At 30.1% G+C, this 15,400-nt stretch overlaps 1 protein-coding gene across 4 annotated transcripts in view; it reads right to left on the reverse strand.

Moving 5' to 3' along the window:
* ZNF407 (zinc finger protein 407) overlaps nt 1–15,400 on the reverse strand; it is a 614,546-nt gene that overhangs the window by 519,751 nt on the left and 79,395 nt on the right. For all 4 annotated transcript variants that reach the window (XM_074273803.1, XM_074273819.1, XM_074273810.1 and 1 more), the window contains one exon: nt 9,214–9,328. In XM_074273803.1, the coding sequence (XP_074129904.1) occupies nt 9,214–9,328 (115 nt within the window). The remainder of the gene's footprint in view (nt 1–9,213; nt 9,329–15,400) is intronic.

Below are 15,400 nucleotides of genomic sequence, written 5' to 3' on the forward strand. Positions count from 1 at the left end.
CTTTTTGTCCCAATCTAAAGAATTCTAAAAGTGAGCTTCAGAACTTAAGAAAGAAGGAAAAAAAAGTGTCAGAGCTGGGAGTAGAAAATACAAAGGTAGGATAGGAAAAAAATTCATCCTAGATGTGGCTCTCTTCAATAATGAGATGATTCAAAACAATTCCAGTTATTCAGTGATGAAGAGAGCCATCTATATCTAGAGAGCAGACCATGGGAACTGAGGGTGGACCACAGCATAGCATTCTCACTCTTTCTGTTGTTGTTTGCTTGCATTTTTCTTTCTCAGGTTTTTTTTTTCCTTTTTGATTCGATTTTTCTTGTGCAGCAAGACAATTGTATAAATATGTATACAAATATTGGATATAACATATATTTTAATATATTTAACATGTATTGGACTATCTGACACGAAGGGTAGGGAGTGGCGGAAAGAAGGGGATAATTTGGAACAGAAGGCTTTGCAAGGGTCAGTGTTGAAAAATTAGCCATGCATATGTTTTCTAAATTAAAAGTTTTAATAAAAAAAATTCATCCTGAATGTTGTTTAACATGTTACTTTGTAACCTCTGATATTTCAATGTTGTCTCAATTCTAATCCTTAATAAAATGCTAAGGAGCTGGTAATTTCAGAAGATGCATGAATCTAAAAGAAATTAATAAAATAGCATGAGTAAACATGAAGAATTCAAATTGCTCAAAACAAAGAGAAAAGCATCTAGGCACCATAAAATGAAAGAATATACTGCACAGCACATATAAAATTGTCTTCATGAATGTCATTATGGAAAAAAATTGTCATTGGATTATAATCAAGCCTCTAACAAAATTATGAAATTCCACTGTTACATTTGATCTCGTAATTATTAATATTTGTTATTGAAACTACTGAACTAGATGCCACCTATAAAACTTTTGCTTAATATTTCATCCCTGTAGAACAACTTTTGATGAAGCATATCTATAATGGATTATTTCTGTTACAGTATATATTTCTTTCAAATTAAGGGTGTTTCATGGTCCAAGTTATTTTCTATTCAGGAAAGTCACATGAGAAATTTTTAAAACAGTTTTTATCTAAAATTAAAACATTTGTCTAATCACACTATCCAAATTGTCTAAATTTCATGTCCCTAATTGAAAGAATCAATACAAATGCTGAAATTCTTGAAAATAATCCATGATAACTCTCTTCTATAATTCAAAAGTCTATTCATATCCACCAATATCTACTTCGCCCTCTGAATTTATAATTCATACATTCCCGCTATGTTTTCTTTTTCGTGATTAATCATCTACCATATAAAAAATTATAGACAAAAGAAAAGATATATACTAGTGGGAGAAAGAAAAAAAGGAGAAAAAGCATAAGAAAAATAAGAACTAACACAGAATGCAAAGTCTAGAGGACAAAAAGAATTTCTTTCATTTCTGTTTCTGTCTCTCCAGGACCCCAAACAGAACTTTGAACATAACAACCATTTAGTAAACATTTGTTGAAGTGAGTGAATTGTGAACATGAATTCCTTCAAGGTTACATTTCCTCATCTCTCTTTTTTTCCCTTTAAGTAATTCTTGTAGAGAATGTTAAAAGATACTAAATGTGGCAAAATATTCTAATTTTCAAATTTTAAAAAAAAAAATAGATTCTACAAAAAGACTCATAAGTTTAACTGGCAAATATCTAGAACAAATTAAAAAAAAAAAAAAAGATGATCTGTGAGCATTTTAAAAAAGGAAGAAGTGATCATTAAGATGAGTTCTTTAGTCATATCATTTATGTATTTTACAGAAAAATTAAATGCATATCTATGTAAAAGTTAACCAGAGGATACTTGAATTTTGGCAAGACCTTTCTGAAAACCTCTTTCAATTTCAGAACAAATATGGAGAATAGAACAACAAAAGATAGATTCAAAATAACTTGAACAATTAATGGACCAATAGCAACCTAATGAAGAATATCTAGTAGAACAACAGAGCTCTATTCTTGAATTTATTCTGGTCAACATTTTAACTATGTCTTAGATGTAATTGTTACATTCTAAACATATTAAGAGTACCATCAAGCTGGAAAGATTGCAATTCGTTGGATAAAAGAATGGAGATACAAAAGGATCAACAGGCTAGAATATTATGAATTTAATATAATATTTGATAAGGATAAATGTAAATCCTTGAATTTCGTTTGAAAACAATCAAATGCACAAGAATGGGAAGGAAGAAACATAAAGAGTACTTCATATGAAGGGGGAAAAGGCCCAGAGATTTTAGTGGATTCCAAGCTCAATGAATTAGTATTATGACATAGCATCCAAAAAGCCTAATTAGTAATTTAATAGTAAATTAGTAAAAGTCTAGTATCCTTAGAAAGAAGGAAAAGGATTTCATAGTAGCTAATGGACAAAATATAATGGAAGCATTTTTTTAATGATTCTAAGCACCAATATTTTAAAGGAAAAATTAAAAGCTTTATGTACTATATTCACACAAAGGTTACCAATATCATGAAAAGACTCAAGGACTCAAAGCCATACCATAGAAAAATAAGCTGATGGAGTTGGGCATCTTTAGCTGAGGAAAGGAAGACTTAATTACTGCCTTCAAACATCTGAAGATATATCATGTGGAAAAGGGAACAGACTTGTTCTGCTTGGCTCTGAAGGACAAAACTTGGAACAGTGTGATAAAATTACAGAGAAGCACATTTTATCTCAATATAAGAAATTCTTCTAACCACTTCCAAAAATTAAATGGGCTGCCTCAAGAAGCAATGAGATCCCTGTTACTCAATAGGAAGCTCAACATGTTAGGAATGTGGCAGACAAAAAAGCATGTTGGCAACACAGTGCAATGAAAAAACAAAAGACTTACAAGTCAAAAGTACTTGGGTTCCAATCTGAGCCCCAATATTTATTGTCTATGTCACCTAAAAAGTCATTTCCCTCTGGCTAAGTCCATCTCCTCATCTACATAGTTCACAAAAAATTTGCAAGCAAAGGATTTTACAACGCATAAAGAGAATTCAAACCATATATATATGCATATGCATGTATATACAAATATACATATATATGTACTATCATTTCTATCATCATTATTATATACATTACACTAGCAATTGATTTAAATAGTCTCTGATTCTTCATCTTTTTTTTTTTTTTAAATTGTTCTCATTCATCCTTTGACTAAGTTAACAAATGAGAAGTTATAAGGGCCTAAATAGGCAACAAAGGAGAGGGGGGTTTTGAGAAAGTTATAAAGCAGAATAAGAGACATTAAAAAAAAAAAAAAAAAAAAAAAAGATAAGCAAAGGAACCCAAAAAACTTGTTCTAGCATTTTACTATGAAGATCAGGAGAAAAAATGTATTCTAAAATCATTATGAGGACTTTATTCACTGTGGTAAGAGAAAATGATACTAGAAAATGTTAATCTCTATAATTTAATTCAGTTCTGCTATTTGGGGTTGCAATATTGTCCTTAGAAACACCTGTGATCTACTCTCTTGTTGAGCACCAAGAAAACAGGAAGGAAAGGGGGAAAAAAAAACTTGCTCTCTAATCTAGCATATATGTAAGGACAAAAAAAAAAAAAAAAGACAAAAGAAATATTGCTTGAAATATATACACACATATACATTCATTTGTAGGCTGTGTTATTAGTCAAGTATCCTTTAATAAAACTGACAATGAAAAGTTCATCTAGTTTTTATATAAACTAAAGTATCAGCTTTAAACTTACTTTAATTATAAAGGCTTCAAAATATAGGGTATTTTCATGTGAAAAAATATATAGCATATATGCCAGCAGATAATAAGTTTAAGAAGTCTTGGTAATTAAAAAATTAAAATAGTAATGCCATTTTTGGAACTTATAATGGTAGTAATAAGTATTAATGGTCATACGATGATTTTAAAGTGTTCAAACTAAACTAAGAATATAAAGCCAAACTATAAACATTAAAATAACACCCCAACTATTTATTTCTCATGTAACAAGACAATATGTTCAATGTTTACTTAATCTGATTTTCTAAATAGAAAAATGTAGTACTTTATATTGTTACAGGTATAATTCATGCTATACATTAAAACAAACTTTTTTTTATATCTATAACTCTTTAACCAAAACAACCAGTGGAACCAAACATTTATTTTATTTGGATACATCTGCAAATATGATGTGTGTAATTAATTGTTCAGCTAAAAATGCAATTCCATGGTGCTTTTAATGATTTAGGTATACACAGCTTTAGTTTCCAGAGCAGACTAAAAATAGTGATTTTAATTTATTCCTGCTGCCTACAATTACCCACAACCATGTATTTTTAAATATTTCCAGCCTATAAAAATTACTAATTTTTGCCACTTGTGTTTATCTGCATTTAGACTTTGATTTGGATAAATTAAGCTCTCAAGTGTTCCTTGCTTTATGAAACTCTGCATGTTGTACACTTCAACACAAATAAATGACTTGTACCATTAGAGGTTTAAATAATGTAATGTATTTCATGCTCAGCCTGAAGCTGGATTCCAATGAAGTTGCTAATGCACGTAATGATTAAGTGTAACTCAAATACTAACTGTGTTGTTGAAAACATGACAGGCAATAATTTGGTCTATTATATTCTGCCATTTAATTGCCTAGTACAGACATTCTCTGACACGTTATGAAGCAATGATTTACAATTATTCAAGCTGCAAAGGTCAGAAAGTGACATTATAATCATCTACACAGAGATCCCTTCTAACACACAAAAACTAGGTAATGCCACACAAAAATAGTTTCCCTGCAGTAGGAACTTTCTATTTAAGATTCCTTAAATCTCCTCCAAATAGTTAACATGAAATTTATGAAGGCACACTTGAAAAGACAATGGACATTTTCCCCAAGTCTCATAAGTAGGTATCCAATCTGCCTCTCATTTCTATTCCCTTCTGATCGGTTGGGTTATGCCAGCAGCTACTGCTTGATCCTAAAGAACTAGGGTTGAAAATAATGCAGTATTATAAAAAATAATCCCCCAAACATATTTTTGGTATATACCATGTTGGAAAGCCTACCAGAATTTTATATCAGTAATTGAATATAGTTCTTCTGATATTGCAATGATGCCAATGACACATTCTCTTTGAAAACTCATTATTCATCTAATGAAAGAAAACCTCAATTTCAATCCTCATGCTTTTTCTGACAAAAGGAATCATTATCTTATTTGCAGTTATTTATTTTCTATATATTTTAATTTAATTGAACATACAAAAGTATCAGAATCTCTAGTATTTCAGGTGAAGACAAATCCAAAGGATTTTTTGAAATAACTTCTGTTTGTGAAAATGGAAAAAGAAAAGAAAGGTACAATAAAGAAATGAAGAAATAATAAGTAAAGAAATGAAGAATAAAAAGAATAATAAAAGTAAGGAAAATGAGGAAAGAGAAACTGCAGAGAATGCTAACATAATAAAGGGCATAAGATAGAGAAAACAGATAAGAGTTTGAATGAATAAAGGCAGGCCAAAAAAAAAAAAAAGAGAGAGAGAGATAAAGGAACAAAGGAAACGAGTGACCTAGAAATAGAGTAAGACAAGAAATGCTAGTAGAATTGAACAGAAATTGGAGTATGTGCCAAATAAACTACTATATTAACATCACCAAGTCTTGAAAATTCTGGATTGTTGAATGCCATAAAGGCAGAGAAGATGAAGTTATAACAAATTGATTGTCAAACAAATGTACTGAGATACTTCCAGCATTGTGTTTCCACCAAGACCATAAAATTTATGAAGGCAAAAATAGCACCCTATATATCTTGTGTGTCACCCCTCATAATCTGTGAAGGCTGAGGACTATACATGAGAAGCATTCATGCTGATGATTGCTTGGCCATAGTTAGCCTCCAAAAACATAAACCAACCATGTGATTCAATATTACAACACACCACTCAAAAGTATACAAAAAGGAAAATAGTAAAAACTCTTTTAAAGAAATTACTTAAAATTGAAAAATGTTTTCTCAAAAACCACAGTGAAAGAAAATCAGCGTCATGGTATTTGCACACTAAACTATTTCCCTGTATATAATAATCTGGGTAATCAAACAGAATTTTAAACTCTAAATCTGGGGTACTCAATAGGAATCACACATTTTAAGATAGTCATATGTAAACTTTTAAATTGTAACAATATATAAATTTACATTTAACTTATAAGTTGTAGCAATTAGATCAACTGTTAAGAAATTACTTTTCATTGTTAATTTATGGCCTAAAAAAAAAAAAAAAAAAAAAAAAAAAAAAGACCAAAAATGAAAAAATATATATGTTCTGTCCTCTTTTAAAGTTTCAAGTTATAAAGAAATTAACATAATGTTTTAGGAATGTTGACCAATTTCATGTTTTATGCTTATGAAACAGTAAAATATATTTAAAAAGCAAAAAATATGAGAAAAACTCCTAACTACTAGCATTTCACCTTAAACAAGTACTTATTCAAATTCTATAACCAGCTTACTACTTAGTAGCATTTGTAAAATAATTTTTCCTCATAACAACTGATTAAGAGCTTAGTCATAAGATTCTAAAAGTCAAAGAAGAGAATATTAACCACTGCAGAAAAGAAAACATAGTGCAAGACCTTCTGTTTGTGACAAAATTACAGAGTTAATGTTCCTGAAAGATCACTTCACCTTTTAGAGCCCGATTTTTAAAAAGGTAAAATTTATAGCAATTAAAGCTAATGAAGAAATGCAGCATGAGCTGCTTATGTTCAGGAACTAATAGGTCCACTGAGCTTTTCTAAGATTATTTAGCCATCAATGATAATGAATTGACATTGTCAGTAGTGTTAATGTACCAATGCTCTATTGTGCCACTAATCCAATGGCCAATCCTAGCAATTTTTTTTATATTGCCAATTCTATTTTTAACCTACTCAATTCCTTATTCTTTTAATTACACAGTAGAAACACATCACAACCAATGATACTTTACTTCTTTCCACATTATAAGGTGATAAATTAATTATTTTCTATCCTTTCAACTATGTTTCTTTTCATATTCTTCAGTTCATTAAAATTCTTCAGAATATTTTTCTCCAGTAGGAAAATAATTTTATTACATTATATGATAGCCAAAATACAACAGTTTTAAAAGTAAATGCCACTGAAAGTAAAAGTTTCAGAAAAGTAAAAAATAGGGTACAGCAAAATATCAGAATTATCCTAGAAAAGGATAGTGCAGCTCAGATTTCTTTTACTTTACATGTTTACATATTTATGCACATATATGAATTAATGCAAAAGTTCATGTTCCATTGAAACATGCAAGAGAAATATATACTTATAATATTACTATGCCTTAAATGTAAGGCATAGTCAGCCATTGGTATAACATTTCAGCAGCATGCAGCAATTAGTAGACTGTAGAGACTAATGATTCTAACTATACAGTTTAAATACACAAATATTTGGTGTTTGATAGTATAACTGCCAAAAATTGTTACCTGAAGGTTTTCCTTTACTACTTCTAAGGCTTTAATAAAAGAAAACATATTTTATCCACTTATAATACATAAATGTATCCATTTACCTTATCTGATTCTTATTGCATAAGAATGTTTGGCCTGAAAGTGAGACCTTTCACAAAATTTGGAAGTTATTTACAATTTTAACCAAAAGTTTTTATTTGAATTGGGAAAAAAACACAGAATATCAATATTAAGTTTGCCAACAACCTTCAAGCAAGTCTTAACAACTAATCCAAAGAGTTACGTGTACAGGCAACACAATTTTTATCCCTTAAAACTACTTAAAACTCTTCCCCTCTCATATCTCATGTTTTAAAATAGTAAATGAGATTCATTTTAAAATTTTGAAGATTTAAGTAATTAGGATGCACCATTTGGCACTGACCTCACAGCTAAAAGAAGCAGTAACAAAACTCATTCCACTACTGATCTTCAGGGGGCTTTAGGACAAAGTTCATCTTCATTTACTTTAGCTGCAAGTCATTGAACCATCAATTCTACCAGCTGAATAAATCACTCAGCACACCTAGTAAAATTGCTATAAAATTATTTGTAAAAAAAATGTTTGCCAAGGTGAAAATAAATCAACTGCATCCCAGAAGAAAATTCATTTGTTCCACACAAAGTGGGGTTCACTTCTGAATTGCAAGAAATTTGTATAAAAATACCAGTAAGAAGATCCTCATGCTGAATAATCAGCTCTATATTACATAGTACTATACTCACTGGTACACCAGATTGAACCTGGGTTGTTCTTTGAATTAGCTGCAAAACTCAAGAGCAGGTTTCTCAGGTTTCACAGTCCTACATAATGTGATGCATTAGCTAATTTCTCTAGCATAATAACATTAAAATATATTCTTAATCAGAAGAAGGGTATTAAAATCCAACTTTGAATATCCTATGATGTACCATATATGTCATGGCATTTTAAAACCTTTTAAACATTTCTGCTAAATTAATTAGTTTTGCATTAAGGAGCCTCAGTGCCTCCTATTAAATGCAACACATTTGAAGGACAATTAAACATTACGAATGATTCTTCAGAAGAAATAGCCATTAAGAGAGAAAGGAAAACAAGAAGTTTCAAAACCAGAATTCATACAAACACTCAATGTAGAATCCATTTTGTTTTGTGCTCTGTGTGTGTGTGTGTGTGTGTGTGTGTGTGTGAGAGAGAGAGAGAGAGAGAGAGAGAGAGAGAGAGAGAGAGAGAGAGAGAGAGAGAGAATGTCTTTATATGTTATACAAAATTCAATCTTTTATTTTCTTACAAAATGAAAATCTACGACTCAAAGATTTGCTAATAATTAAAATTATAGTAGTACAGTGAGAAAACACACACACACGCAGAATCTAAGGGCTATATTATATATTTTTTATGTCTTTAAATGGAATTTACAGTTCTCTCTGGCAATGTGAATGAACATCCTATAATTTAGTCAATTTACAGATTACAGGTTCAAATTGACCTTGTAGCCCATAAAATTGCTCATCTTCAGCACAGGATTAGAAGTGGGAGAAGAATGTCATAACTGTATTTAAGGAATTTACCATAACAATGGAAAGGAGGATATGCATGCATAATTTTTGTGACTCTTGATCATATAACAGTTTTGAATTCTGAAACAATGCATATCATGCATAGGCTTCTTAGCTAACTATGGTAGAAATGGTTTCAATTTACTCACCCACAGACATGACACTTGTATTCCCTCATCCCAAGGTGCCTCTTGACATGGTTTCTGGCATCTCCAAGCTGAGCTGTTGCAAAATGGCATATCTTGCACTTGAATGGCTTTGATCCTAAGTAAAATTTAACATATTGAAGTTGAATTAAAATAATATGTAATTCAAATTTGTAGAAATGAAAATTCTTGGAAAAGGTGACTCAAATCTTAACTTTTTAATCTAATTAGGAATTTTATATGTCCCAAAAAAGGTCCTGCTGCTTTAATTTATGGCTTGAGGAACTAGGCCAGACATCAGTAGGTATGCCAACTGAGAGTGTGCTTAAATTTCAGCTTAAAGAAACTAGTAGTTCTTGAAATTAGAAATAGTATACTGACTAATATCACATAAATATGCTACAAAATATTTTCCTTATAACTCACACAAGGATCTAGCAAACTAAAGTAACATCTGAAAATGAAGAATTTCAAAAAAGGAAATACAAACAGCTTACCAAAATTCTTTCAAAGCATATTGATTTTCAAATATATTTCTCTGTGATCATCTTCTAATTTCTCTATATTTCTCTGGGTCTGAACATTTCACATTAGCATTGGTATTTCAGATTTTTTCTGTCACATACACAGAATGATTCATTACATTGTTATTGTAATGACACACAATGTATAAATATACAGTGGATAAAATATGATGCCTTTATGACTGTTTTATGGTCAAGAATTTATGATGATTCTGCAAACCAGAAATATTGACATTTTGGCTATTATTTATTTCAAGAACAAATTTTCTTAACATAAAATGACTAGTGCAAATCAAAAGACTAAAATATAATTTCCCAAGAAGATCTATCTTTTTTCAACATCAAAAAATAAAAATATGTATTTTTTAAATTGATGCCTAATACATATCCTAAACTAAAGATAAAAAACTTTAAGTAAAAAGTCATGATTGAATTGGATACATGCCACCATGCTTATCAAATAGGGGCTTGTTATTTAAAGTATATGTTCTGTGCCATCTTGCAATTTTCTAAACAGTAAAAATCCTTGAATTACTATATCAAAATCATAAAATTACAGTTTAAAATAAATACAATATGTTCCCAGATTTCTTATATAATGTTTAGTATATATTTTGTGAAGTACTTTTTCCAATAGAGTCAGGTATGATATATGTGATCTTTAATAAATATACGTAAAGAGCTCTGATAAGAAAAATGTTACAGTATATCATACTTGATCAATGAACCTTTGTGTTATGCCCTTGAAAATAGAATATCCTCCAAGAATACTTTGTTGAAATTGAAGATCTCAGTAAAAAATTTTAAGAGTCTTAAATTTCAATTTAATTCCCAAAAGCTGACAAAAAATGAAGCATTTAATTTTAATCTTCTAACAGAAATAAAAAAGTCAACAGTACTAAGCACGGGCAGACAAGGTTGAATATTTCACAGTTCAATGACAATGAAACCAGATCTCTTAATACTTCCATTTCTACTGTTAGAAGTAGATGTAAAATATATTTAGTACCTGAATGGTTATATCTAGTCAGCTTTATATGTTTAAATGTCAAAAGCAGGTTGAGACTGCAGCTCATAGCAATCACATTTTATCAATCACATTGAAAAACCAGTTTATTTAAATGATCCTGATAAAACTAAATATACACCTCAGATTTGGTGATATTTCAAATCAACACAGAATTCTTTTAACAGGACTACTGAATTAAAATAAATCTGAGGAGAGATAATTTACCTGCAAATGAAACAAAAAACGCAACAGAGCTGATATTCCAAATAATGAACTACAAGACTAATTATGTAATTAGTAATATCTAGACTTCAGCCAGATGCTCTAAAGTTCTCTTAGTATTCATATCGCAATTTTACTTAATAGATTTCAACTATCTTGTGAATTTAAAACTATGTTATTTCGCTTTTGTTCATACAAAGATTAAGTTGCATATTTATTCTTGTTCCTGTTACCACAGGTGTCTCAAAAGGTCTGATACAAGATCTTTCCTGTTTTCCATGTACTATACATGGCTCCTTTGTGAAAAACTACAGCTCAGTCAGGTCTTAGTGATCATTGCTATGGCATGCTGACAACACACAAATGTATTATTCTGTTGACTGCTCTCATCCAGAAATCACTGAGGCCTTGACTATTTTTTATTTCTCTTATTCAGAGTTGACTGTCTACTAACATCTCCATTTCTTTGCTATGAAAATTCAGATACTAGCATCTAGAGCAAGTATTTTTTTCTGGATAAAACAAGGGAACTATAGATTTCCATATAAAAAAACAAAAAACAAAAAAAACCTGGTGGCATCCAAATTATTATTATTATTATTATTATTTATTTGATATTCTGATATTATATAGTTTAAGTGTAAATATTAAAGGAAAGAATATACATACATATATATACATATATATATAATTGTTAAATATTTGCATTTCCCACATTAAATTTTTGGCTATGCAAATTTTCAAAATTTTGCTGAGTTTATGCTTTCAATACAATTTTGAAAAGTCTTATAAAACATTATCTTTGGTTTTTTTAATTTGTTAGTCATGCAATTCATAAATATTCATTAAGTACTTATCATATGCCATGAATTATAATAAATAATACAAATACAAAGAGAAACAAAAGCACTTTTGTTGCCTTCAATGGGCTCACCTTCCAAAGGGGAAAATCAAATAACTAAGTATAAAGATGATATATATGTAAACGGAAGGTAATCTCAATGTATGCGGATAGAAAGCATTTTCTGAGAGAGAAAACACTAGCAGCAAAAGGGACTGGGAAAAGCTTCTCTTAGAAGGTGGAGTTTAACCTGAGTTTTGAAGGAAACCAGAGAAATTAGGAGATAAAATTATAAGGAGAAAGCATTCTAGACAAAGAGGGGCATCCAGGACAAAGCCTTTTGTTTAATATTTTTATTATCAGCTCCCTCTTTTGATATCGCTAAGCCAAACAATTGAAGAAACTTAAAAGATAAAAATAAGCCAAAATTACAATTGCAGTATTTCTGAACCATTCAATTCTTAGTCATTTTGAACTGCTGAGTTTATACAACAGTTTAAAAAAAAAAAAAAAAAGTCAAGCCCAAAAAGAACATATTATCTATCACGTAATTAAGACATATTATCCAAGCTACTCTAATGAAAAATGTCGGTGTCTTTGTAGACACTTAGACAGCTTAAATTCTACAATTATTCCAAAGTAATAGTAGTTCAAACCTCTTAAAGATGCTAAAATGATCACTATCTCAACAGAAAAGCCAAACTTAATTTGGTCACACCAACACCACAATACCTTTAAGACTTTTCAATGAAGGCCTTCCAGATGCTTCAACTAAATCAAATAGTCTAGCTGTGAACTGGCCCCCCAGATAAACATCTGAATTTTTTTTAACTAGACTTGCAAAAAGCTTTTTTTTTCAACTTTCAATTTTCAACAAAAAAGTTGAAAATAACTTTCAAAGGAAAACTTTAAAAATGAATTTAAAATATTAATTTGAGAGTTTTGTGAATAGTTATGCTTTTTTAAAAATTCACTCTCAGTTTGGTGGATCTTAAAATCTCAAAAATGGTCTTCCCTTTTCATTTTAATGACATCTTAAAATTAACTTACCCAACCCCCAGAGAAATCCTCATTCTGCCCCCAGCTTTCTTTCCATCTCATATCCTAAGAATTATAACCAAATAAATATAACCATTGCTTCTGGAATGACAGTTGACTAACTATCCTATTGTTCTGCTAACAATTCCTATGACTTCTAAAAATACTCCTTCCTGGGCATTACTCTCCCTTATGTGCAGTCTTCTCCTAACTGAAAATAAACTCCTTGAGCACAGGGACTCTCACTTCTGTATTTGTATCCATCACTAGAGCTTAGCACAGTACATGGCATATAATTAGAGCTTAATACTTTTTTTTTTTTTAATACATAGTATGATCTGTTATAAATAAAATGAAGAAAAGTGACCAGCAACTTTTCTTAGCCAAATACAAATGTGATAGTGCAGATGGCATTTTCTGGTCAATCCACTTCCTTCCAGTTAGCAAATGCTCAGCATGACTTAAAGGTTCTTTTTGCTTCTACCACTCTTGACCAAAATCCATTTGTTTTTTACAGCACTGCTTTTATTATGCTAAGGATGGGAAGAAAACATTACATAAAATATACAGTAAATCACAAAATATGAAAAGAGATTGGAAGAATAAGCCCTTTTCCAGTTAATCATTAATAACAGTGCTAACATTACTATTTCATGGACATAAACAAAGCATCAGAAAAGCAATTCATTTTAAGGTTCTTTGAGAAAAGAACTTGGATTAAAAATCTATTCAGCAACAATAAAAACAATCAAAAAAAAAAACCCTGAAAAATTAAAAATGGACGACTAGCATTCCACACTGGGGAATACTTTTCTTTTAGGTATTTCAAATCACAATAATATATACTTGCTAATAAGACTGATACAAGATGTTTAAAAGTATGCTAACTTTTACCAAATGTTACAATCAATGATGTAACTTATATAAGTAAGGTTGCTTTGTCATATATTGATAGTTACCTCACTTTCACATCCACATTAACTTGATTTTAAATGCAATTAATACATATAGTCAAGGAAGACTAATGGACTACATTCTGCACTTAACCTGGTGGACATTTTCAAATGGCACAAGTGACCAGTGCAAACCTATTTTGCATTGTAAACGACTAAATAAATCTTAATGGATTAAGAATGATCAGCTATCAACACACAAGGGAAATTAAGTGCTGAAATGCCTACATTGATTATTTTAAATTATTAGCCTTACTCTGTTCTTGAATTTGTATGCTTTTAGTGAGCTTTAACACATTTACAAGACTTATTGACTATAATTACAAGAGAATTCAAGTAATGGACACATCAATTATAAGCAACATGTCTTGACCAGACAGTTGCATAAAGAATTCTAAAAAGAGCTCCATTAGCATCTTCCCCTTAGTTTTATTCAGTTTTATCTGCCTTAAGAGAACATATTGAGAGCTGATACATATGTTCTGTCCATGTGAACAAGACTATTTCCCAGACGTATCACAACCAAAAGTGAACTGTTTATTACTATCTGACATTCAAACATGGTATTGATAGAGGTGTAAAAAGAATAAAAGGGAAGTGCTAACAAATTCATTGCACCAAAGTAGCTGGTATCCAGAAGACAATGTCAATATTTTTCTACATCAATTCTATGTATTGTCCCATACTTCTTCAATGAAAATATTTATCTTCAATGATAATGATGATGATGATAATGTTTCTTACCTTTTTTTGCCTTTTTCCTTGTAACCATGTACTAAGTTTCAAATACTGCATGAATTTAAAGTATAGCTTCCATAGTAAGCCATTATTTAAAAGTACAGTAAAATAAACCTTACAGTTTTAATGAAAATATGTTCATTGAAATGTGAATTTATTATTCAAATCCACTCATAAATTCAACTATGGGAGACACCACTTGTCTAAGCACAGAACTGTGATTTAGAAAAGCTGTCTATTTAAAATAAAGAATGTATGGCAGGTTTATAGAAACAGAGCAGTGAATTTTTACATAAATTTAGAATAGTGACTTATGCATTTTCCACAAAAAATGTTTTTAAATTTCCACTTAAAATTAAACATAAAAATGGAATGTTAAGTGTGACAGAGCACAGAAACTAAATTAGGTGCTACCTTCATGAACATCAGATTCATTTTATATATTAGTTCTGAAAAACTGTGACTGATTTTTGATTCCTTGAAGGCAAAACTTTGTTGCCCAGCAGTTACATTTTCCAGGAACCAACACAGCATGTATTGGATATTATAAATCCTCAAAATATAAATAATTCTTTTATCTTAAGACAATTTTCAAAATATCTGCCAAAATTATTCAACATGTCTTCCAAAACCACAAAATTCTACTTACCATGTACTTTAAAACCTAAGTGCTAATCAAAATATGACATAATTTTAAATTTTGAAAAAAACAAAGTAATCTTCTGAAACTTGCCCACAGGAGAATCATCAAGGATTACATAACGTTAAGAATATGTTACAATATCACCAATAGTTTTCTGACTGTGGCAATATTGTGAATTACTTGAGAAAAAATGTTTAAGGATCATATATTTGGAAAGGAGTA

Source organism: Sminthopsis crassicaudata, chromosome 1 (assembly GCF_048593235.1).
Source record: "Sminthopsis crassicaudata isolate SCR6 chromosome 1, ASM4859323v1, whole genome shotgun sequence".
Classification (NCBI taxonomy): domain Eukaryota; kingdom Metazoa; phylum Chordata; class Mammalia; order Dasyuromorphia; family Dasyuridae; genus Sminthopsis; species Sminthopsis crassicaudata.